The sequence below is a fragment of the Hyaena hyaena genome, unplaced genomic scaffold, assembly GCF_003009895.1.
Source record: "Hyaena hyaena isolate Hyena2069 unplaced genomic scaffold, ASM300989v1 scaffold_259, whole genome shotgun sequence".
NCBI classification, from domain to species: Eukaryota; Metazoa; Chordata; class Mammalia; order Carnivora; family Hyaenidae; genus Hyaena; species Hyaena hyaena.
In genome coordinates this window covers 786536-811969 of record NW_024080886.1, presented here as the reverse complement: position 1 = coordinate 811969, position 25434 = coordinate 786536, and the positions used below count along the sequence as shown (strand labels likewise).

At 45.6% G+C, this 25434-nt stretch overlaps 1 protein-coding gene across 1 annotated transcript; it reads left to right on the top strand.

The window, feature by feature from the left end:
* Nucleotides 1-558: 558 nt before the first annotated feature.
* ARSH (arylsulfatase family member H) lies at nucleotides 559-19528 on the top strand. Its single transcript, XM_039245284.1, is given in 11 exon segments — nucleotides 559-581; nucleotides 2043-2192; nucleotides 3234-3355; nucleotides 4251-4376; nucleotides 5019-5442; nucleotides 7381-7517; nucleotides 12579-12713; nucleotides 15266-15428; nucleotides 16777-16898; nucleotides 19157-19272; nucleotides 19274-19528. Coding segments are annotated over 11 exon segments (1773 nt in total).
* The last annotated feature ends 5906 nt before the right edge of the window (nucleotides 19529-25434 follow it).

The following is a 25434-nucleotide window of genomic DNA, read 5'->3' as shown; positions in this document are numbered from 1 at the left end:
TTTTTTTTTTAATATTTATTTGTTTTCGAGACGGCACGAGCCGGGGGAGGGACAGAGAGGGATGGAGACAGAGGGTCGGAAGCAGGCTCTGTGCTGACGGCAGTGAGCTCTGCACGGGGCTCAAGCTCACGAACCGTGAGATCATGAGCTGAGCGCAAGTTGGATGCTCAACCGACTGAGCCCCCCAGGGACCCCGAAAAATGTTCTTTCTAGCAGAGTACCGCATGTGCCGTACACCTGATACAAGTGGTTATTGAATGCATAGCCATTGGGTGACGACTTGTCTATTCCAGTGACTGAAGGGTTTTTGTGGCCAGACCCACGTAACTTGTCTGCAATCTGCCATGACAAGTGTCCAGACACGCGTGGGTCACGCACGGCGTTGGTCACATTGTCTTGGACGAACACGACTTGTGTGCACTTTGGTAAAGAGAGCCGGGCGGGGGGTGGGGGGAGGTGACCGCCTTCTCACGCGGGCTTGTCTGCCCCTGAGAAGAACGTCGATGGTGCATCTGGTCCGTTCCTTCTTTCCGTCCCCAGGGTGGAGCGCACGCAGCCATGACGCGGCCATTCTGCAGCCGGTAAGTAGGCGGCGCCGTTGCCCTCTGTATCCAGACAGGACGGCTCCACGTCCCAGCCTCGTTCACCGCGGCTGATGTGACCTGTGCTTCGTCTGCGTGACACGTGACAAGGGTTGGGAAGGGTGTGACGGGGCTCTGGGCAGATGGATTCCTATAGGATGGCTTTTCCGAGGAAACTTTACCGTAAGGATGACAGCGCGGAGGTGGGGATTGTCCAAGGGCCACCCACAGTCAAGATGGTGGCAGGGGTTTTAAGGACGCCCGTGGATGAGCCGAGGGTTGGGGGTGGGTGTAGACGGGAAGCCATTGGACTTCTCTAGGGAGCACGGCAAGCGGATGTGTCGCTCAAGCGGCAAAAATGGGAAGCGCCAGCCTGGCCACTGGGGAGGGTTGTGAGACCTCTGAGTGACGGACGCCATGATTGCCGTGACTTGACTGCACTGAGCATGGACGGAGGAAATGGATTTGAGATGCTCTTTCTTGAGGTGAAAGTAATGCAAGCATCGGCGTAATCTCTAGGGTTTAGGAGCCCGTTTCCTGCACGAGAGAAGGGTCCTTGGCTTGTAGGGACTTCAGTCCAAGGCTCTGTGCTTTTCTCTGCACAGGGTGGCATTTAGCACGTACAGATGGGTGATTCTACAGCCTCAGACTGTGCAGAATCTACAAATGGGTTACACTTCCCTTTTCAGGTGTTAGAAGGATTCCCAATGGTATTTTGAGTATATATTTTAATATTGTCTTTTAACAAAATTTTTTAATGTTTTTTTAAAAAGTTATTTCTGGGAGAGAGAGAGAGAGACAGCGTGAGCAGGGGAGGGTCAGAGAGAGAGGGAGACACAGAGTCTGAAGCAGCTCCAGGCTCCGAGCTGTCAGCACAGAGCCCGACGCGGGTCTCGAACCCATGAACCGTGAGATCATGACCTGAGCCGAAGTCGGGTTTAACCGACTGAGCCCCCCAGGCGCCCCCATATTTTCATATTTTGAAAAGTACAAGTGAACATCAGTACAAGTTTACTAGCTGGTGATTAGGCTCTGATTTTACATTTTGGTTTTTTATTCAAATAAATCAAATTATTAGGCCTTCCACTCATACGCTATTCTTTTTTTTTTTTTAGTTTTATTTATTTATTTAAGAGATACAGAGACAGAGACACAAGAGTGGGGCGCGCAGCAGACAGAGCCACCCAGGCGCCCTCCACTATTCGATTTTTTCAGGGCAAATTCTGTGTCTCCCTCTCTCTCTCCCCCGCCCCCACTCATGCTCTGTCTCCACCCCCCCTTTCAAAAATAAATGAGTGTTGAAAAACATTACTTTGAAGAAGAAAACTTCTGGTTTCCGAGCAAGCCCGCTGAGCTCCGTGGTGTGGCGGGAAGGGGCGAGGAGTCGCATTATTTCGTATTTTCCGCCGCACGGTGCAGGCGCGTCCTGACCTGTGCGTGTCCGTCCCCAAACGCCCCCAGGACCTGCGGGCTGTCCGTGGGCCTCTGGTGCCTGTTTGGGGCCCTGAGCTCAGCGCTGGAGACGAGGAACGCCAGGCCCAACATCGTGCTGCTGATGGCGGACGACCTCGGGGTGGGCGACGTCTGCCGCTACGGCAACGACACGGTCAGGTAAGCCGCCGGGTCCCTGGGCTCCCAGGCTCCCCTGTGCTTCGGGGCTCTCAGGACGGGCTTCTCTGGAAAGTTCACATCCTCTGGGTCTTATCACGTACGACTGAGGTGCAAAGATGCCACGTCCCGTCCAAGGGCCAGCGCGACAGAGCGCATCCCGTGTGACCTTCAATGACACACCTTGACCTTGTTTGCCCTTGCAATGTGGGTCACGGACTAGGCTGTGTTTTAAGCATCGTTTTGGTCAGACGACAGACATCACTTGTGATTCGTTGTTTTTTGTAAATTTTTTGAATGTTTATTTTTGAGAGAGAGAGACAGACAGCGTGAGCGGGGGAGGGGCAGAGAGCGAGGGAGACGCAGAATCTGAAGCAGCTCCAGGCTCCGAGCTGTCAGCGCAGAGCCCGACGCGGGGCTCGAACTCACAACGTGTGAGACTATGATGAGCCGAAGTCGGACGTTCAACCGACTGACTTCCCGGGAGCCCCTGGTTCTTGTCACCATCATCCACGTTGTACACAGATGGCCCCAGACCCTGACCCTGAGACTCTCTGGACTGGGGGCAGACTTAATACCGGGGACGTGCTTTACTCACGGGACAGCCTGTAGCCTCCGATCGTCCCCCCCAAATTTTTGCAGACCTTGAAATATCAGACAAACGAGGTAGGCAATAAACGACGCCCCAAAACGTCACGATTTGGTTATTTTTTTAAAGCTGCCTTTTACTGGAAGAAATACGGCACAATTTTGTGTAACCCAAGGTACCCCTTCATTTCGGGAATATGATGTAAGCAAATGGAGTCCGTTTCGCACAGAAGCGCGAACCCGCTCCGAGCGGTAGTAGTCGAATTGTACCCGTGGTTGTTTCCGTTCTGAGCTCGACGCAACCCAGCAGGTGACGGACGGACGGTTAGGAAGCACGCGTTTCGTCAGGTTTAGGGGAAACAGCCAGGGGGACGGAGGGGAGAACGGGTGGCTTTGAAGTTTCTGAGCTTTGCTGAGAGTTAGCAGCACAGGAGCCGAGCTTCTCTCCGTCCGCAGCACCCCGAACGTCGACCGCCTGGCGAGTGAGGGCGTGAGGCTCACCCAGCACCTGGCAGCGGCGTCTGTGTGCACCCCGAGCAGGGCTGCCTTCCTGACCGGCCGGTGCCCCATCAGAGCGGGTGAGGGGGCCCAGCAGTCGTAGCTTTCTCTCCTGCTTCCTTCTCGTTGGTTTGTCGTTTTACTCCTTGTCATGAGATGGGATGGGATTAAGAATCTAAACGCGGGGCGCCCGGGGGGCTCCGTGGGTTGGGCGTCCGACTTCGGCTCAGGTCATGATCTCACGGTTCGTGGGTTCGAGCCCCGCGTCGGGCTCTGTGCTGACAGCTCGGAGCCTGGAGCCTGTTTCGGTCTGTGTCTCCCTCTCTCTCTGACCCTCCCCTGCTCACGCTGTCTCTCTCTGTCTCTCTCAGAAATAAATAAAACCTTATAAAAAGATTGTAAATGCAAACAGGGCTCAGGTTGCTAAGCAGGTGAGTGTCTTCCAGGTGCAGTGAAGGTGCCCACGTGTGATGTACGGGGACAGGGTTGGGGGAGTCATGTCCCGGGTCCTGGTACTATTTGCAGGTGTTTGCAGGGAGGGTTTTCAGAATGTTGCCCTTGGGGCGCCCGGGTGGCTTAGTCGGTTGAGCGTCCGACTTTCGCTCAGGTCACGATCTCGCGGTTCGTGGGTTCGAGCCCCGCGTCGGGCTCTGTGCTGACTGCCGGCTCGGAGCCTGGAGCCTGTTTCAGTCTGTGTCTCCCTCTCTCTCTGACCCTCCCCTGCTCACTCTCTGTCTCTCAGAAATAAAATAAAACATTAAAAAGTGTTAGAAAGAAAGATGACATCAAAGTTGAGAATCGAGGTCCAACGACATCACCCAGAGTCACAGGCAGTGACATTGGAACCTCGGATAATCAGCCCAGATACGCCCCACGCAGCCTTTGGGGCACGTGTGTACTGAGCCCCCGGGCTTTGCCGTGAGCGCCCTGACGCGGACTGCAGAGCTCACCTGCTCCCTGCTTCTCTGCACGTAGGCATGGCGTCTCCCTTCAACCTGAATCGAGCCCTCACCTGGCTCGGAGGCTCGGGCGGCCTGCCCACCAACGAAACCACGGTCGGCAAGCTGCTGCAGCATCGCGGCTATCGCACGGGACTCATAGGTACGGGCTGTGGGGGCGCCGGGCACCGGGCTCAGCCCCCCGGGGGACACACCAGCCCACTTCTGCGTTGCACGACCCATGCGAGGAAGGGGCTGAATGCACGGTCGCTCAGGACCTTTCCGGAATCTAGCGCAGGGCATTGGGGGATCATGGTCGGGAGTAGCACTTGAGCTCATCGATTCTTATCACCAAAATGGGATGTTTTGTGTGGGTTTTTTTTGGGGGGGGGTGGAGTGGATGCTGTTTTTGTGACATGACTAGCAGGGAGGTGAGTGTCTTTTAATTTTTATTTTAGTTCACGAATTTATTTTGAGAGGGAGAGAGAGAATGGGGAAGGAACACAGGAGAGAGAGAGAATCCCAAGCGGGCTGTCAGCGCAGAGCCCAGCGCGGGGCTCGAAGTCACAAACCGTGAGCTCAGGACCCGAGCCGCAAGCAAGTCAGACGCTTAAGCGACTGAGCCCCCCAGACGCCCCGAGAGCGGGCATTTTTAGATACGTCTAGTTCAACCAAAAGCATGAATAGTGATCCAGTTAGTACATTTGGGTGTCCCTCCCGGAGGGCCCAGTGGAGCACGGCTTGCGGGGCGAGCGGCCCCCGTTCTGGAAGCGGATGGGGTCCCGGCGGCCTGTGTCCCCCGCAGGAAAGTGGCACCTGGGGGTGAGCTGCGCGTCTCGGGACGACCACTGCTACCACCCGCTCAACCACGGCTTCGACTACTTCTACGGGCCGCCCTTCGGGCTGCTGGGCGACTGCGAGGCGTCCGGGACCGCCGAGCTGCACCGTGGGCTGCGTGTCAAGCTGTGGGTGTCCAGGGCGGCCCTGGGCCTCCTGCCCACGCTGCTGCTCCTCCCCAAGCTCGCCCGCTGGCTCTCCGTGCCGTGGAAGGTCATCGCGGCCTTCGCCCTCCTCGCCTTCCTCTTCTTCGTGGGCTGGTATCCCAGCTACGGCTTCACGCGGCGCTGGAACTGCATCCTCATGAGGAACCACGACATCGTCCAGCAGCCGATGCGGGAGGGGCGGGTGGCCTCGCTCATGCTCAAGGAGGCCGTCGCCTTCATCGACAGGTACGGCCACGGCGGCCGGGCTTGCTGCCGGGGTCTTGGTAGGCGAGGCGGGAGCTTGGGCTGCTCTGGGTGACACCAGTCTCTGTGTGTGCGTGTCTGACATTTGCAACAGGCTGCGGAGTCTGTTTCGGATAAAATTGGGGGGTGCCCGGGTGGCTCGGTGCGACCAGCTACTTGCAACAGGCTGCAGTCTCTGTTTCGGATAAAATTGGGGGGCGCCCGGGTGGCTCGGTGCGACCAGCTATTTGCAACAAGCTGCGGTGTCTGTTTCGGATAAAATTGGGGGGCGCCCGGGTGGCTCGATCCGACCAGCTATTTGCAACAGGCTGCAGTCTCTGCTTCGGATAAAATTGGGGGGCGCCCGGGTGGCTCGGTCCGACCAGCTCAGGTCATGATGTCACGGTTCGTGACTCTGAGCCTCACGTCGGGCTCTGTGCTGACAGCTCAGAGCCTGATTCTGTGTGTGTCTCTCTCTCTCTGACCCTCCCCTGTTCTCAAAATAAATAAACGTAAAAACATTTTAAAAATAATAATAAAACAGAGAGTTAAGTTTCCTGCAAATTTTAAACACGGAAACGGCCACGAAATATATTCTGCTCGCTGTTTCTTGGTGCAAAGTGGAAGGAAGGGGCTTTGATCCCCGTGGCTCCACTACGCATTGGTGCCTAAATGCATTCGCGCTTTCGATGCCTCCTGATGTGGCTTCGCCTCAGAAACAGCCTGGAAATACCCCCGTGCCCTTGAACGAAGGGGGGGTGGTTCTGCCTCCAGATGCCTCGTCTGAGGTTTTCTATGTTCGACACAAGCCACGCGGGCGGGAAGCCAGCGGTGTCCCTGTAGACGAGTGATTAGGAGCAGGTGAAGTTCTGGGTGTCGATGCTCGAAGGCCGGGTCTCGGTGGGGGAGGGGGGGACTGGATGGGAGACGAGACGGTGGAACCCTGGGGGTTAACGAGTCTGACTACGGAGCCTCATTCACTCATACGCCCCCGTGACCGCCACGTGCATACTTTGCGCGAACACAGAGGTCAGAGTGGACTCAGCCAGCCCCGCGTTCGGCTCCCAAAGGCTGTGTCTGAGAGAACGCACCCAGTGTCTATGCCCTCCGCCCTTCGTCATGCCCCGTTGTAAGAGTATGTGAAGGAGGAATTTATTTTATTTTATTATCGTTATTTTTTAAATAGTTTATTGTCAAGTTGGTTTCCATATAACACCCAGTGCTCATCCCCACAAGTGCCCTGAATGAGGAATCTTAAATAACCTCACACGACGTTTAAATGGAGGACACAAGGGGCGCCTGGGTGGCTGAGTCGGTTGAGCGTCCGACTTCGGCTCAGGTCATGACCTCACAGTTCGTGGGTTCGAGCCCCGCGTCGGGCTCTGTGCTGACAGCTCAGAGCCTGGAGCCTGTTTCAGTCTGTGACTCCCTCTCTCTCTGACCCTCCCCTGCTCACGCTGTCTCTCTCTCTCTCTCTCTCCTAGAAATAAATAAAAAACATTAAAAAGAAATAAGATGGAGAACACAAGCAACAACATGAATTCGTGTCCAAACTGCTTCTCTCTTGCTACCTGTGATTCTGAACAAGCAGCCTCACGGCCCAAAGTTGATGCCAAAGCTCCAGCCATCACATTTATGTTCCAGACAGCAATTGAGGAGAAAAAGAGGGGGTGGGTAGGAGGAGGGAGTGAAGAACTCTGTCTTCAGAAGATAGAATTCACTCACTGTTTTGTTGCGAATGCGAACGTTTCCATATTCTTTATTCGTACTCACGGTCTTTGCACCGTGATTTTGTTACTCATGAGCGTGGCATCGATCAGCTAAGCACAGAGACAACCTCTCTCCACTGTTGCAGGGCCTTTCACCCAGTGCAGAATCAGATCCCAGCGAAGGAAACGCCTTTGTGTGCGGCGGGAACTGACCTCACCTTCCGCCCCTCAGGTACAAACGCGGCCCCTTCCTGCTCTCCGTGTCCTTCCTGCACGTTCACACCCTGCTGATCACCAAAGAGAAGTTTCTGGGGCACAGTAAATACGGCCTCTATGGAGACAATGTTGAGGAAATGGACTGGATGGTGGGTAAGTACTGAGGAACCCAGTGTTAAGCACCTGATGCACGGGCGGGAGAGGTGCCTCCTGCCTCCTCAAATAGCGGTCGGGCCCTTGCACCGTAAGTGTGTGTAAGTGTGTGTGCCCCCTGACACCGGTAAGTGTGAGTCCCATGAACCCAATGAGGAACTGGCGGTCGGGGCCGCGCAGTCACTGACAATTCCCCCGAGAAAGCAGTCACGCTTACGAATGTGGGGTCGTCTTCTTTAAGATGAGGAGACAATTAGTAAAGTTACCAAAGGGTGCTGTCCTTCCCCATTATTTTGACGGATATTGAAGGAAACGTGTTATGGTCGTGGGTTCGAGCCCCGCGTCGGGCTCTGTGCTGACAGCTCGGAGCCTGGAGCTGCTTCGGATTCTGTGTCTCCCTCTCTCTCTGACCCTCCCCCGCTCACGCTCTGTCTCTCTAAATAAATAAATTAAAAAAAAATAAACGTTAAAAGATAAAAAAATAAAAAGGACATGTGTTATTGCTATTAGTTCATCTCACGAGAAACGCTTAGAAATGTAGGAGGGATTTTTTTCTAGGATGAAGCCATTTGTTTCAAAGCCGCAAGGATCAATGTAGAAAATAAGACAAAGGGTAATAAATGAGAGCGCTGCTGAGCAGGGAGGTGGGGGGAAGCTTCTCCGTAAAATAACAAACTGCACATTTTCTTCCACTGGGCGCACGACGGAGCATCTCTTCATCTCAAAAAGGGTATTTTAGTTTCGAATTTTTGTTTATGTGTATTTTTGAGACAGCGTGAGCAGGGGAGGGTCAGAGAGAGAGGGAGACGCAGAATCCGAAGCAGCTCCAGGCTCTGAGCCGTCAGCACCGAGCCCGACGCGGGGCTCGAACCCTCGAACCGTGAGATCGTGACCTGAGCTGAGGTCGGATGCTTAACCATTTAATTTACATTTAATACCTGTTGAATAGGTATTTAATATCTATTAATTTCATATTTCATGTATTCAATATTCATTAATAGTAAATTATATGTTTAATTTAATACCTAGTAATGTATTTGATATATATTAATATCTAATATCTATTAATATTCATTTGTATTTACTATCTATTGATTTTAATTTAACACACATTTAATATCTATTAATATACATTTATGTAATATTGATTAAATTAAGATATAATTAACTTAAGTATTCAATATCTAGTATCTTGTTAAGACTTATTATCTATTTATATATGTATTTAAGATCTATTAACAGTAATAGATTTAATGTATTTAATATCTATTAATGTTAAATCAATTAAGTATATAATTACGTTAATATTATGAATCTATCCATGCAAGCTAAACATTCATGTTCCTATGTGTACGCATATACTATTTATATGTGTCTGTGCGCATATTAAAATATATGCGGTCTTTTTAGAATTTCCTGGCAGATGAACAGGTTGAAACCTACTGCAAATTGCTCCAAGTAAAACCACCTAACGTTAACTTTAACGTCAGCCTAACCTCCTAACCTTAGTGTCAGTTGCAACATTATGTTTTCTCTCCTTGGCGTTTCCTATGCTCGGAGATAATCTCCTCTGCAAAGGAGGTATTTTGTTGCATTTCTAAATCCACGAACAGTTACGCAAAGGGACTTTCTGTCCGTGTTCCTTTGCAGAGTTTGCTACTAACACATAATTATGTTTATTCTGTCATCAAAGCGACTCCAGGATACAGGTGCCTTGTAAACACTATTAATTACATTTAATCCCGGGGCTAATCCTGTCTGTGAAGCTGGGAGAATTTCCCCGAACAACATCTGCCAAAGGCTCTGTGGCTTAAATAAATTTTTTAATGTTTATTTTTGAGAGGGAGAGAGAGCAGGGGAGGCTCAGAGGGAGGGAGGGAGACACAATCCGAAGCAGCTCCAGGCTCTGAGCTGTCGGCACAGAGCGCGACGCGGGGCTCGAACCGACGAACCGTGAGATCACGACCTGAGCCGAAGTCGGACGCTCAACCGACCGAGCCTCCAGGCGCCCCTCCCTTCATGGCTTTTGAAAAACATCAAAATGAAAAGCAGATCAAAAATCAGAGAGGCGTCGTGTGTGTGTGTGTGTGTATGTGTGTGTGTGTGTTTATTTTCTACTGGGCAATGTGATGATACAACTTACGATCTTTTCCTAAGTTATTAACTCTCTCAGGAAGAAGCCATAACAACGTTACAGTCAGAGTGACCTGCAAAGTGAGTGAATTTCCTGAAACGTCCAGGGGGCAGTAACATTTTAGATGCTCTATTGAAGCACACGTGAGTTTAAAAAAATTTTTAGACACTTTATTTTTGCCACCTTTCCCTATTTTTGTCACATGTTTATGATTATTGTCTCTGTACACACGCACGTACTCACACATCTATACGTTTTGTACCTTGCAAACACATAGGCCTACATATATATGTATTGTACAATATACATATATAGTACATACATATATATGTACAATATACATATATTACAAATATATATATATATATATTTCCAAAAAAATCAAAACGATTCGCATCGGTGTCATTTACTTTGTATACCTTACGAATCCCCTTTATTGTAAACACGAAAGCCAGCTCCACTGACAACGGAGAACGTACATAAAATTTTCCTTTTACCCCAAAGCCACTATAATCTTGATCTCGCAAAATCTGGGCTTTCAACTATGTTGATTTCTCGCCAGAACATTTAAAAAAAAGAAATGGCCAGTGTGGCTTCGGAAAAAACCCCGCTTTTCAACAGTGAAACGTGAAGGTTCACGAGGTTATGTTTAACGAGTTTTCTTCGCAGCTAGTCACATGATCTTTACACGTTTGAGGAGAACAGGGGGAAGGGGGTGCTCTTAGACGGTGGGACCTCGAGTGACCTAAAGAAGCCCGGGGCTAATGTCCGCCTGGGATCAGAAATTCACTCGACATCCTTTGGCTTGTGGCTGGATCAGCTTTCGACTTGTTTCAAAAACACGTTCATCCTGCTAAGGGTGTGTCGACACTTACACACCGTGGTTGCCAAGTCTGGCAAAGTATTAAGAGGGAGGCTTAACCAGAAACTGAGCAGAATGACTAGCAGGTCAGATGCGGCCTTCAGAGGGTCGTGGGGATAGTGCATCCCGTGGGGGCCGGGGGGCCCGCGGCTCTCGTGAGCAAGGGTCCGACGGGGCTTATTTATTCCTGCAGACGTCAGATTTTCATCTGGTTCCTCTGTCGTGTGAGCGCCTGCAAGATTCTTTTAACTGCCAAACCTGGTATTTATTGCCGATTAAAATCTTTGCTGCGGCTGTTTGAATCTGGAGCGACGATAGTATTGTAGTACTACATACTAGTTCATACTTCCTAATACATCATAGGTGTATATGTATTTATATAATATCATGTGCGTGTATGTATTATTACATAATTTCTAAAATAAATATACTTTCCTGTATATTAGATAAAACATGTTTCTTACATGTATTATACATTATATAGTATACTTCTTATATTATATGTTATATTTAATATATTATATAGTATGCTGAGTGTATGTTATGTAAAATATTTGTGCTAAATGATACACTAAATGTTATTTAATGAAATTACATATTATAGAAAATATTATCCACCAGTATTATATAAGTAACCATTATACACTACTCTGATATAATATGTAATTATCAAACATTATACAATAATTTAATAGATTATATTTACATCATTATATTAAATATTTTATAGTATTTAAATATATTTTAAATCAAAACTTTATAATTATAAATATTTCATCTTATTTATATGTCATATATTATATACCATTGTGTGAAATTTATAATATAAAAAGCATATATATGGGGCGCCTGGGTGGCTTAGTCGGTTAAGCGTCTGACTTTCGCTTAGGTCATGATCTCGCGGTTCGTGGGTTCGAGCCCCGCGTCGGGCTCTGTGCTGACTGCCAGCTCGGAGCCTGGAGCCTGTTTCAGTCTGTGACTCCCTCTCTCTNGTCTAGGGGCGCCTGGGTGGCTTAGTCGGTTGAGCGTCCGACTTTCGCTTAGGTCATGATCTCGCGGTTCGTGGGTTCGAGCCCCGCGTCGGGCTCTGTGTTGTCTGCCAGCTCTGAGCCTGGAGCCTGTTTCAGTCTGTGACTCCCTCTCTCTCTGACCCTCCCCTGCTCACGCTGTCTCTCTCTCTCCTGGAAATAAATAAAACATTAAAAAAAAAAATTAAAAAAAAAAGCATATATGATTATAATACATAAATTATGCTTTAATATTTTTACATACAGATAATATGTTTATCATATATTATAGTATATGTTAAGTATTATAATTTATTATGATTTAAAACATAATATATGAAACATCTTTTATATTTATTAAATATATTTATTATATGTAATAAATTATTTATATTATATACTAATTATTTATTATCTATTTATAGTGAATATATGCTTATGTACACATATAACATATTATATATAATGCCAAATATATAATAAGTAATTATAAATATAAATTATGTTATATAACATCATATATATGGTAAAATACATAGTAAATAATTATAAATGTAAATAAAGTCCAGCGTTATATTATATACTACTTAACATATATATAAATTCTATGCCATATAATATATATTGATGTATCTGCTATTAGTACACACGTATACTAATATACTATATTAGTATATACTATATATATATTTATAATATGTATATATTAGTACTATATACTAATTATAGGTAGTACACATGTATACTAATATACTATATCAGTATTATCTACTATCTACTAATATACTATATTAGTACTATATATTAATTATAGGTAGTACGTATGCATACTAATATACTATATCAGTATTATCTATTGTCTACTAATATACTATGTTAGTACTATATACTAATTATAGGTAGTACACATGTATTAGAGTATATAATAGTGATTTATTACATATTATGATAGCCTGTACAATAAAATGCTGTCCCACTAACCGGTGGGGACAGTAACATGGAAATGAGAGCCGCCACCCTGCGAGGTAAGCGCTTCTGTCTCCACCCGCACGCACCAGGTCGGATCCTGGAGGCCCTGGACCGGGGGCGCCTGGCCAATCACACGCTGGTGTACTTCACCTCGGACAACGGGGGTCGCCTGGAGGTGCAGGAAGGCGGGGCCCGGCTGGGCGGCTCCAACGGCATCTACAAAGGTGAAGTGCAGGGAATCCATGCGTTTCAGTTTCATGCCCCAGTTGCGTCTGCTTCGCTTTGTGTGCGCGTGCGTTCGTGTGCAGACTCGGTTTGGAGATCTTTGTGTGAGTTACAGTCTCTTCTGAAACTAGATGGGAAAAGGGGCACGTTTGGGGGCAATTTCTGAGCATTGAAGACAAAAGTGCTTGAAGCAATGAAAGCCTCTTGAGTGCACATAGGGTCTCAGTGAGCACTGAAGGCAGGTCTCTCATGCTTGCAGTCCGGGCATTGGGAGCTGGGTGACGCTCTGGGGTGGGGCGTGCTGGGCGCCGTAGGGTGTTGAACAGGGTCTCTGGTTCCACCCAGCACGTGCCAGCGGCCCTTAACACCCCCTCCCCAGCAAAATACTGACAACCAAACCGTCTCCAGACATTGCCCAGTCCCCCCCGGGGCCAAAGTCCTCTCTAGCTGCGAACGGGTTACTCTAGAATAATACTTGAGTGCCCAAATTCAGGCTTTTGATGAGATAAACTCAACAGTGTTATCAATATGCTTCAAACACTGTGAAACAAAGAGGAAAGGAATTAATCATCTAGGCTGGGTGCCTTCCTCCGCATTGCGAGTGAATTCTGCACGTCTTTGTGCTCCACCCCGGATTATTCACTAGCTCTCCGGAGCCGCCCTTACGGATCTGCAAAGCGGCGCCAACAGAAATAATAGTTTAACAATGAATTTGGTGTTTGATACCCACTCCTACCCCTCCGAACCCCAATCAAAAAGAGTGAAAGTGTGTCCAAGTTGTCATCAGTACAAAAATCAGAACTTTAGGATTTCCTTGTACTTTATGAAACAATTTGGGATAGATGGGTAGATGATTGACAGATAGGTGGAGAGATACGTGGATGGATGGATAGATACATGATAGATAAACGGAATGATGGGTGGATGGGTGGATGAATGAATGGATGGATGGGTGAATGGAAAGACATGATACACAATAGGGAAATACATGATAGATCGATTGGTCAGTCTATAGATAGATAGATACATAGATAGATAGATACATAGATGCATAGGTTGGTGGGTGGGTAGATGTATAGACAGTTATATATGATTGATGTTAGGTCAATAGAATTGATAGATAGTAGATAGAAGACAGATATGCTGGATACATTTATGCACTGTGATTGGAAGTAATGTCCTGAAAGTATTCACCTTTTCTGGCAGGCCACATCAGCCTCCTGTAGGCATATTGCTGATTAGCATAGACTCAATTATTTCCAGTCCTGGAAAAAAGTTGTGTAATAAAAGTAAGTCACTCTATCTATGCCGTCAAATGAGATATCTCTGTTAGGTTATAGTCACGTTTTGTGTCTGTATGTGTGTGTGTGTGTGTGTGTGTGTGCATGCGCACGCACGCGCGCGTGTGGTGGGGGCTGGGTGTGGATAAAACCATCCTTCTGGAAAGCAACTATCTATCTATCCATGTCTCTGGTACCTGTCAAAGACACATGGCGGAATTGTTGACCGATTTTAGCTTTGGAACCAGTATGCAGCTCATCAGGAGGGGCTGAGTCCATTGGACAGGCCAAGTTGGGTGTCCTAGGTAGACGATTAATTTCAAGGTAGGTGCCTAACACAGCCTCCGGCCATTAAATACGACCATGAAAATGTCAGGGTGGCTTTATGTTTGCTTTTTTGTTTGTTCTTTATCTATATATAAAACAAACATCAGTTCAGAGAGCTTGTTAAGTTTTCTATAAAGAATGATGCTGTGCACTGGGGGGGGGGGGGGGGCAGGACTTTGGACACGGGCCAGATCAGTGTCTTTGTCCCTAAATGTTTTGCCGTTTAATGTTTCCATGTAGAGAGACACTGTGTTGTGTTTTCTTAGTAATTTGTAGTGTGAGAGTGACCTGCACAGACAAGGTGTTCCATGAACATTACATGTTTGTTCTACTTTGGAAGAATTTCCTTCCTCCCCACCCAGATCATATCTCTATTCTGCAATGAACACTTTGACCTCAGGAGAGGTCCTCAGACATGGACTTCATCTATTTTGTGTTCAGAAACACCTGAAATGTCCTCTGAGATGTGATCCTCAATACTTGATCCGTCGGGGCACCATTCAACTAGGCATGTGAATATCCCCCTGGGCCTCCCTTCATACGAGGGGAATCCCTGCATAAACTCAAAATTCCTTAGTATCTCTCTCAAGGATCACGATAGCTCACGTAGGACCCGTGTCTCTGGTGTCGCTTTGACCTTCGTTGACCTGTCCACCTTTCAGAGCCCAAAGCGACGCCCATAAACACTGACGATTTGCCAACTTACAGAATGCTCTTTTTTCTCATAATATTGAAACTCCATGGCAATCATTGTCACAAAATAATAGTGCTGGATTCATACAGCGCTTGCTTTTATCTATCACAGCTGGGTTTGTCGCTGAAGGGCCGGGCATTTACAAGTCGAGTTTAAGCTGCTTGGTGGGGCAAGAATTTGGCAAACGTCGAGATGTAGTTTCCAACTGAGTGGAGAAACGTGGTTGACTCGAATTCGTCTTTGGCCTTAGGTGGCAGAGGAATGGGCGGATGGGAAGGGGGCATTCGTGTCCCAGGAATATTCCGGTGGCCTACGGTCCTGGAGGCAGGGAAAGTGATCGACGAACCGACGAGCCTGATGGACATTTATCCGACACTGTCTTACGTAGGTGGAGGGATTTTGCCCCAGGACAGGTATGGAAACAGTGGTTGCTCTTAACCTCGGCAGGTATATTTGACAGGCACTTGGATGTGTTAGAAAATGTGCATGTGGAGTATATTACTTAATCTTCAATATTCCGCTAAGATGGCCAGACAACATTTCTCTCCCGTCAGTGGGTGGTGGGTGGGGGGATGTTTCCCGATTAGAACACGTTCTACTTTGTCTGTCATACGTATGCAGACATGGGCTTGGCTGTCCTCAAGGGTGGGGTCGACCCTCGTTCACTTTGACATCATCTAGACCATTAAGCAAATATTTATTAGGTGAAGGACCGAATTCAAGTGCGTTGGCATCAATGTATGAATGATGCCGTATTTATCTCCGGGCTGTAAGATGAATAGATGTGCTCCATGCTCTAGTGGCTTAATTCCGTGTGTGGGGACTGGTATCTCTTCACCTGCGGTGGGGATGCTCTTGACCCAAATGAGGGTCAAGAGCTCATTCTTCTAATCCATGACGCTCATTCGTGGCATCTTACGAGTATCAGAGTAATACCTCCAGCCGCTCATCTCTCTGCTGTCTTAGAAATTGTGTGAGATTTACTTCTTTTTCTTTTGTTGTTGTTGTTACTCGTATATAATGAGTGAAGATGTGTGGTGAGTTTTAAAGTCCTTTCTCCTTCTTCTTCTCCTTCTTCCTTCTTTCTTCTTCTTCTTCTTTCTTCTTCTTCTTCTTTCTTCTTCTTCTTCTTTCTTCTTTCTTCTTCTTCTTCTTCTTCCTCTTCCTTCTTCCTTCTTCCTTCTTCCTTCTTCTTCTTCTTCTTCTTCTTCTTCTTCTTCTTCTTCTTCTTCTTCTTCTTCTTCTTCCTTCTTTCTTCTCCTTCTCCTTCTTCTTCTCCTTCTCCTTCTTCTTCCTCTTCTTCTTCTCCTTCCTCTTCTTCTTCCTCTTCTTCTTCTTCTTCTTCTTCTTCTTCTTCTTCTTTCTTCTTCTTCCTCTTCCTCTTCTTCTTCCCCTTCTTCTTCCCCTTCTTCTTCTTCTTCTTCTTCTTCTTCTTCTTCTTCTTCTTCTTCTTCTTCTTCTTCTTCCTTCTTCTTCTTCTTCTTCTTTTCTTCTTTTTCTTCTTCTTCTTCTTCCTCTTCCTCTTCCTCTTCCTCCTCTTCTTCTTCTTCTTCTTTTTCTTCTTCTTTCTCCTCCTCCTCCTCCTCTTCTTCTTCTTCTTCTTCTTCCTCTTCCTCCTCTTCTTCTTCTTCCTATTCTTCTTCTTCTTCTTCTTCAGTGTCTTCTTCCTCCCGTTCCCCTTCTGCTCCTCCTCTCGTCATAAGATGTGTGACCAAGCCATGCCTCTCTCACCGCATTCTGCATTTCTCCTTCTCTCTGAAGAGTGACTGACGGCCGGAACCTAATGCCCTTGCTGGAAGGCAGGGTGTCCCACTCGGACCATGAGTTCCTCTTCCACTACTGTGGGGTCTACCTGCACACAGCCAGGTGGCATCAGAAGGACTGTAAGTATGGAGATGGCAGGCCCGTGGGGACACAATGAGAACTGAGCCCTGTTTCCTTTGTCTCTTGGGGGAAGTTGCACCATGTACAAGTAGCTCCCAGATGCCTGTGGTTCTTTCTTCCTTAGGGAAGTTAATTGTAAGCCGCCATTGTACTGCGGTAGGATTTTACGGGTGTGTCTAAGCTCGTGTACATGAATATATCCGAGACAGAGAGAGAGCATGAATGTCCACAACTAAGGACACTGAAGTGATTAGCAGCAAGGAGTAAACTCTGCACTGCGACCCACACACCATCCTGTCCCTTCCCATTAACTGTCTCGGCCTTACCTTCCAGCTAGAGGATTCATGCAAATAAATGTAAATTAACAAGAGCTATTCAAAAGCTGATAGCAAAAGTTCTACCAGAAACATTTGGATCAAGTTCCAGAAATCTTAGGTGATAGGAATTAACTTAATCTGCAGAAACTATACACATTTCCTCCCATGAGACCTGTCACTTGTGGTGTGACCATTCCTCATGTCAGTGTGGACCAATCTCCCACATAAAACAAGAACAAACTGAGAAAAACCTCTCTCCCTGGGGCGCCTGGGCGGCTGGGTCGGTTGAGCGTCCAGCTTAAGCTCAGGTCATGACCTCGCGGTTTTTGGGTTCCAGCCCCGCGTCGGGCTCTGTGCTGACAGCTCAGAGCCTGGAGCCTGTTTCAGATTCTGTGTCTCCTCCTCTCTTTGAACCTCCCCTGCTTATGTGGTCTCTCTCTCTCTCTCTCTCCCAGAAATAAATAAAACATTTTTAAAAAAATTTAAAAAAAAAATCCCTCTCTCCCTGTATAGTTAGGGACCTGTTTGATGATAAGTAACAAAAGAAAAACAACTCTCCCCGCCACAGCAAAATCTTCCTAAACGTAACGGTGGAGGGTTAAACAAATAGAATTTTACTTGTGTTTTCATAATCAGGATTTCAGAAGTCGGAAGCACAGACTTGGTACAATGCTCAAGACCATCTGGGCTCGTTTTCCATTTCCACTCAGCCACCTCATTTCATTCTCATGCTCCTTCTAACGCTGTGCTTGCAAAATGGCTGCTACTTCTCCAACCATCACGTCTGCAGTCCGTGCAGGAAGGGGAGGGAAGAACAAAGGGCCTGAGGGATTAGACTCAGATGATTTATTAGAAAAGCATATCTTTCCTGTAAAACCTCACTCACAGATTTCTATGAACGCTGTCTTGACCAGACACTGAGAAGTGCTTATAATGGAAGAAAGAAAGGAAAGAAGGAAAGGAAAAAAAAAAAAAAGGGACAGATGGATGAGGAACGGAACAAAGAATGATCGATCTTGCCAAATGAGCTCTGTCAGTTTCAGACCTGAAAGTGCTATTTAGCTTTAGAAAATTTCCCATTTTGGGGCGCCTGGGTGACTCAGTTGATTGAGAGTCCAACTCTTGATTTCGGCTCAGGTCATGATCTCAGGGTTGTGGGATCGAGCCCTACATCAGGTTCTGCACTGAGCCTGGAGCCTGTTTGAGATTCTCTCTCTCCCTCCCCCCCCCCAATTATGTTCTCTCTTTCTTTCTCAAATAAAAAGAGGAAAAAAAGAAAAAGAAAGGAAAGAGGGGTGTCTGGGTGGCTCAGTCAGCTAAGCATCCAAGTTCAGCTCAGGTCATGAACTCTCCATCTGTAAGTTCGAGCCGTGAGTCGGACTCTGTGCTGACAGCTTGGAGCCTGGAGCTGCTTCGGATTCTGTGTCTCGCTCTCTCTCTATACCTCTCCTGTGCTCATGCTCTCTCTGATTATGAAAAATGAATAAATGTTAAAAAAGTTTTTTAAGGAAAGGAAAGGAAAGAGAAAAGAAAAGAAAAGAGAAAAGAAAAGAGAAAAGAAAAAAGAAAAGAAAAGAAAAGAAAAGAAAAGAAAAGAAAAGAAAAGAAAAGAAAAGAAAAGAAAAAAGAAAACTTTCCATTTTGCTTATGGCAAGTCAGAGCAAAGTAGTGGTCAGAGTCGGAATTTCCAGGATTATAGCAGCCATCCAGGTAATAACCATTACTTCCAAATGCCCTCGTGATAAGGTAAAAACAAAAGTGTTCAACTTTGCAGCAAAGTCGTGAGCTGTTCTCACAGTTGAGGAAACGCTACAATTGCTAAGTAATTCTGTGCGCAAAATGGGCTTTGTTGGTGGAAGCGTCTGGGAAATACATTTTCAATGGAAAGCATCCTAAAATGAATACCAAGGATTCACTTCAGCAGAGCATCTGTTTCCCAGGTGCGACGGTGTGGAAGGTCCACTATGTGACTCCCAAATTCTCCCCGGAAGGAGCGGATGCCTGCTATCGAAGTGGAGTGTGTGCGTGTTCTGGTGATGTCACCTACCACGACCCCCCCCCCCACGCTCTTTGACATCTCCAGAGACCCCTCTGAGGCCCGACCGCTCAGCCCCGACAACAAAGCGCTGTTTGACTCCGTGGTCAGGAAAATCGAGGCGGCCATCAAAGAGCATCGCAGGACACTCACGCCCGTCCCCCAGCAGTTCTCTGTGTTCAACACCATTTGGAAGCCGTGGTTGCAGCCTTGCTGTGGGACTTTCCCCTTCTGCGGCTGTGACAAGGAAGACACCATCCTGTCTACCCCTTGGTGAGAGAGAGGAAAGGGGTCACCCCTTCGCAGCCACCATCACACTCTTACAGACTTCATGGGAGCTGCTCTCAGCTGACCGATTCTTTCCACTGCGATAAATATTGATGCCCCCACCGTTTTTTTAACCCTCAGATTTCAGTTCTTTCTTCAAGTCACATCCAGGAGCTCGATGAAGCCAAAGTGGATCTGAACGCCATTGGCCCTGGAGTAGAGCATTGCTTGGGTCATGTCTTTACATAATTACATCATTGTTCAAGCAAAAACGTAGCCGTACGAGACCTCCTGCAGATTTTTATGGATCTGTGGTTCGTAGAAGGTGGCGAGGAAGGGTACGTCTGCTGGCATCGTTTTTATGTAGCTGTGGTAGAAACTCCTACTTGCAGATCTTCCATCCAGACGTCTTATTTTCGTGATCAGTGTCTTCGTTTCAGCCGAAAGCAGATCAATACGTTTGTTTCAGCCTGAAGAAGACGGTGTTGGTGATGGAGGGAGGGTGCCACACTACTTTTCGCTTTTTGACTTCCCGTCTTTTCTTCTTTCCTTCTCTCCTCTTCCTCATTACAAAATGCCCGCCTGCAGGAATTGGTTGTGATTCCTGCTAACTTGGGATTGTAGAGAACGTGTTGTGTCTTGCTGTTTTCATGTGTAAATTGGGGGAAACTGGGGTCTATGGCATGAGGTAACTGTGAACATCACACGCTGAAATCACCTTGTGTGCAGTATGCACTAAGTCACTGTTATTGTTATAAATGTTGGAATTCTTGTCAGTGACAATTCACCATATTTCCCAAAGTAGAGAGCAGGAAGGGTAGAGAATGGGCCATATTTAAAATGGGGGGAAAGAGGGGTGAGAAAGTTTTTAATTGATGAAAGGTATTCATAAATCGCATTTGGACAACAATTCTAAACAGGATACACAAAAATAAATCCACACTTTGAAGAGTCATGGGAAAACTGCAGATTACAGATGACCGAGAAAAGATCTTCCAATCAATCAGATTTCCTATGAAATGTGAAGTATTAAAACAAAAGTAGATTTGCTAATGGCCCCCAAAGGAAGCTATAAGAGAATAGAAAAATCTCCTCAAACTTTGGAGAGAAAACTATCAATTCAGAGTGACACACCTGTTATTTGATAATGATGCTGACGTTTTAAAAAATACAGACAGCCATTAGTTTGGAATTTTTTGTCCCTTTATTTAACCCTGTTTTCATATATTTTGAAGCTCTCTGGTATTAGAAACCTTTAAAACAATTGTTTTCCTAATGAATCGAATCTTTGATCCCTTTGCAATTTACCTCTTTACATCTGGTAATGCTCTTTATCTTGAAGTCCAGTTAAGCTGAAATAAACAATGCCTTAATATTAAAGCTTAATTACATTAAAATTGTTTGGTATTTAAATGATGTACTTTTCCTCATCAGTTTAACCAATCTGGGGCTTTATATTTAAAGTGTTTCTAATTGTGTGCCAACTAATCTCAAGTAAAAAAATACATTAATCAAAAAAAAAAAATAAAGTGCCTCTCTTCTACACATCATATAATTGGATCTTGCTTTTTATTTTTTTAATTGCCGAGAACAAACTGAGGGTAGATGGGGTGGGGAGGAGGGGAAGGGGGTTGATGAGCACGGAGGAGGGCACTTGTGGGGATGAGCACTGGGTGTTATATGGAAAACAACTTGACAATAAACTATTTAAAAATTTAAAAAAAATTCATTCTGATTATCTCTGGTATTTTAATTGGAATGTTTTGTCCATTAACATTTAGTGTAATTATTAATATCCTTGGGTTTGAGTCTTCTAGCTCTGTTTGTGCCATCTGTTGCTACGCTTCTGTCTTCTTTGGGTTACCTGATTATTTTATTTATTTTCTATAGAATATTCTTTTGGGGGTGCCTGGGTAGCTCAGTCAGTTGAGCGTCTAATTTCAGGTCAGGTCATGGTCTCACAGTTCACAAGTTCAAGCCCTGCATCGGGCTCTGTGCTGACAGCTCGGAGCCTGGATCCTGCTTCGGAGTCTGTGTCTCCTTCTCTCTCTGCCCCTCCCTCACTCACACTCTGTCTCTCTATCTCTCTCAAAAATAAAAAGACATTAAAAACTTAGAATATTCTTTTGTCTTTGGTCTTTTTTACATTCCTCTTGGCATTTTTTAGTGATGGATCTAGAAATTATACTCTACATGTTGAGCCTATGGTCTAATGAGAGTACTTCTCATATCATTTCCCATAAAATGGAGAAACTTTACTACTCCATGTATTTATTTACCAGCCGTCCATCATTCTTTATGCCCTAAGTATTATATGTATCACAATTATGTGTGTTATGTAGCCCCCAGGCAGTATAATTATTTTCTTTAAACCAGACATATATTTTGAAGAACTTAAGAGAAAAAAGTAGTCTTCTTTGCTTAGTTCATATTGACTATTTCTCAGGTTTTTTGTATCTTTCTGGGGATTTGTGTTTTCACTGGGCATTATTACCCTTCAGACTAAAGATATGACTTTAGTATTTTGAGTGCAGGACTTCAGATGATGGGCTTTCTTGGCTTTAACTCTTTCCTTAATATCCGTCTAAAAATGTTATTCCACCTTCATTTTTGATAGGTACTTTCACAGGTTTCAGATTTATCTGTTGATTTTTCTTTTCTTTTCTTTTTAAAATTTTTATTTATGTTTGAGACACAGAGACAGAGAATGTGTGGCGGAGGGGCAGAGAGAGACAGAGGGAGACACAGAATCTGAAACAGGCTCCTGGCTCTGAGCTGTCAGCACAGAGCCCGACGTGGGGCCCCAACTCACGAACCGTGAGATCATGACCTGGGCTGAGGTTAAACGCTTAACCGACTGAGCCACACAGTTGCCCCTATTGATTTTAATTTTATTTTAGGACTTTATTTTTTTTTTAAATGTTTTTTAATTATTTCTAGGAGAGAGAGAGAGACAGCGTGAGCACGGGAGGGTCAGAGAGAGAGGGACTCACAGATTGAAACAGGCTCCAGGCTCTGAGCTGGCAGTCAGCACAGAGCCCGACGCGGGGCTCGAACTCACGAACCGCGAGGTCATGACCCAAGCGAAAGTCGGACGCTTAACCGACTAAGCCACCCAGGCGCCCCAAGTTTATTTTAGGACTTTAAACTAAAGTCCTCTGTCTCCATGTTTTTCACAAGTATTTGGCAGTCATTGGAGCTGATGTTCCTTTGGATCTCATGTATCACTTTTCATGGACTACTTTCAAGATTTTCCTTCTACATTTGGCTTTTAGCATTTTGTTTATGAGGTGCCTAGACATGTCTTTCTTCATCTTTATCCTACGTGAGTTTTTCCTGAGCTTCCTGAATCTGTAAAGTTTTGGCTTTCACAACATTTTGAAAATTTTCTCAATTATTCAAATAATGTTTCTGTCGTATTTACTCCCCCTTCTTGTCTGTGACTCCAATTTAGACTTTTTTGTATTGTTTTGTAAGATTTCATTAAAATCCTTTTTCTCCCTGATCTGAAAATTGGATCATTTCTGCTGATCTGTTTTCAAATGATTGACTCTCTCTCCTTTGTGCTGTATTTAGTTCTTAGGCACTTACAGTGTATAAGTTGTATAGTCTGATTCTAGACTTTACATGTAGTTCAGATTCGATAGTTACTATTTCTTTGCTGAGATTTACTATCTTTGTTTTTAGTACAAACTTTATTTTTCATTATCTCATTAGGCATAGGACTTCATTTTTTATTTTTTATTTTTTTCATATATATATTTTTTTTATTTATTTCTAGGAGAGATAGAGAGACAGTGTGAGCAGGGGAGGGTCAGAGAGAGAGGGAGATACAGACTATGAAATAGGCTCCAGGCTCTGAGCTGGCAGTCAGCACAGAGCCCGACGCGGGGCCCGAACCCACGAACCGCGAGATCATGACCTAAGCGAAAGTCGGACGCTCAACCGACTAAGCCACCCAGGCGCCCCTCATTAGGCATAGGACTTTAAAGTCCTTGTTTAGGTCTTCTTGGGATTGGGTTCTGTTGATAGTTTTGTTTCTTCTATTCTTGACACTGGCTCACATTCTCCTGACTGTATGTACGCTGAGTAATTTTGGACTCTGTCTTGGACATTCTGAACGTGATGCATGGGGATTCTAGTTTCTGTTACATTCATCAAAAGAGCGTTGATTTTTTTTTGTTTATTCAGGGAATTAACTTGTTTGGACTCAAATCAAAAGCTCTAGCTACAGGGTAACAGCTCAGCCACTAATCTTTTTCCAGTCTTTTCTCTTTAACTGGGCATTTTGCGTTGGCTCTGGATGTGTGTTGTTCTGACATCACACACAGATCAGGCAGCGCTTATATGCAGGGTTTACAGTGATCCCATCCAGGTTCTTTCTTTTCTTTCTGTCATGCTTGTTGGGTGCATGCTGGATGTTTTGGGCTCCACCTGCAAATCCTATCTGAGCTTTAACATCCCTGGTGAAACTGTATGCACGCTATTCTCATTTATGTTGCATTTAGTGGGGAGATTATAGCTGTGATCTCTGGGAAGACAGGTCTGTCAGGAGCTGGCTCACCCGTTCTTGAAGTAGAAGTCAGAGCAATGGTTTGGAGTCAATGGTTCTAGGGATCAGACATTGCAGTGATTCAGTCCAATGTTACATTTTCATGACTTCATTTCATGGGTGAATCCTGGAAATTTGTATGTGTTTATGAACCAATGAGAGTATGTACGTTCTTGCCCCTAAAAATCTTTGGACAAGTGTAATAACAGGATCATTTCTTGCTTAAGAGAAGTAAGTTCCCGAACCATACTGAATAAACTGAGCCCCAGGGCCAAACTTACCCCATCTCTGAGGAGAGTCACCTGCTTCTCACCTTGTAATCTCACCTAGAAAATTTAGGTAATTGTCCCTCCTCACTAAAGGTTAATAATAGGCCTCGTGAATTGACTTATGATGTAAATCACACACAACTATTATTACCATTAAAGTGACCACAGGAATTTCACATTCACTGAGTATGGAGATTTCCCTCTTGGTCTCACAGAATTGCTTCTAATCATCACTGTGTTTTAGGAAAGAATACATAATTGTTTCTTTGTCATAGATTTATCTCCGTGTCCCCAGCAATTAGGATGGTATCTTTTTCTTCTTCTGTGACCCTCCTGGTGATTTCGTGGGGCCAGGCACACATTCAGTGCATAAATACATGGTACATTCAAAACCCTGGATTGTTCTGCCTTCCTGAGGTGTCTAAAATAGTCAGGCTTGTAGAAACATGGAGAATAATGGCAGGTGCCAGAGGCTGGGGGCCAAAGACATAGGGAGGTGCTGGTCAACAGGTATAAAAATTCAGCTATGAAGATAAATAAGTTCTGTAACATCGTGTCTGCAGTTGACAGTATTGTGCACTTAAAAACTCAAGAGGGTAGATCTATGTGATGTGCTCTTACCACTGTAGGAAAAAATAAATAAAAGAACTTTCAAAATGAAACATGAAAATGAATAAATGCCTAGATGGTCTGAACTTCTTTGTAAATACAAGCAGGCAGGTATAAGATGTGCATAATGCATGCACATCACGGTCACATCAGTGATGGTGACGCTTGTCTGACATCTAAAGGACCACATAGCCTTGTGCTTATTGTAAACTACAGTTTTATAACCAAAGTTTCCAAATTGCTGGATTCCTCACAGCTTGTGTGTGTGGTAGCCTACATAAGTAGACAATTTTGCACCATGGGCTGGCACGCACGGGACATTATTTTTAGCCTGCCACATGGGGATGGATTGCGGTGAAAGACAGGAGCAGAATTGCACATCCTCTGACCCAGGCTTCGTTGGATGCTGGGCTCATGTTGTTGGGAATGAGATCGTGTTCTTCGAGAAGAAGGTAACATTCTCTTCTGTGATTCATGGTCTCCAAC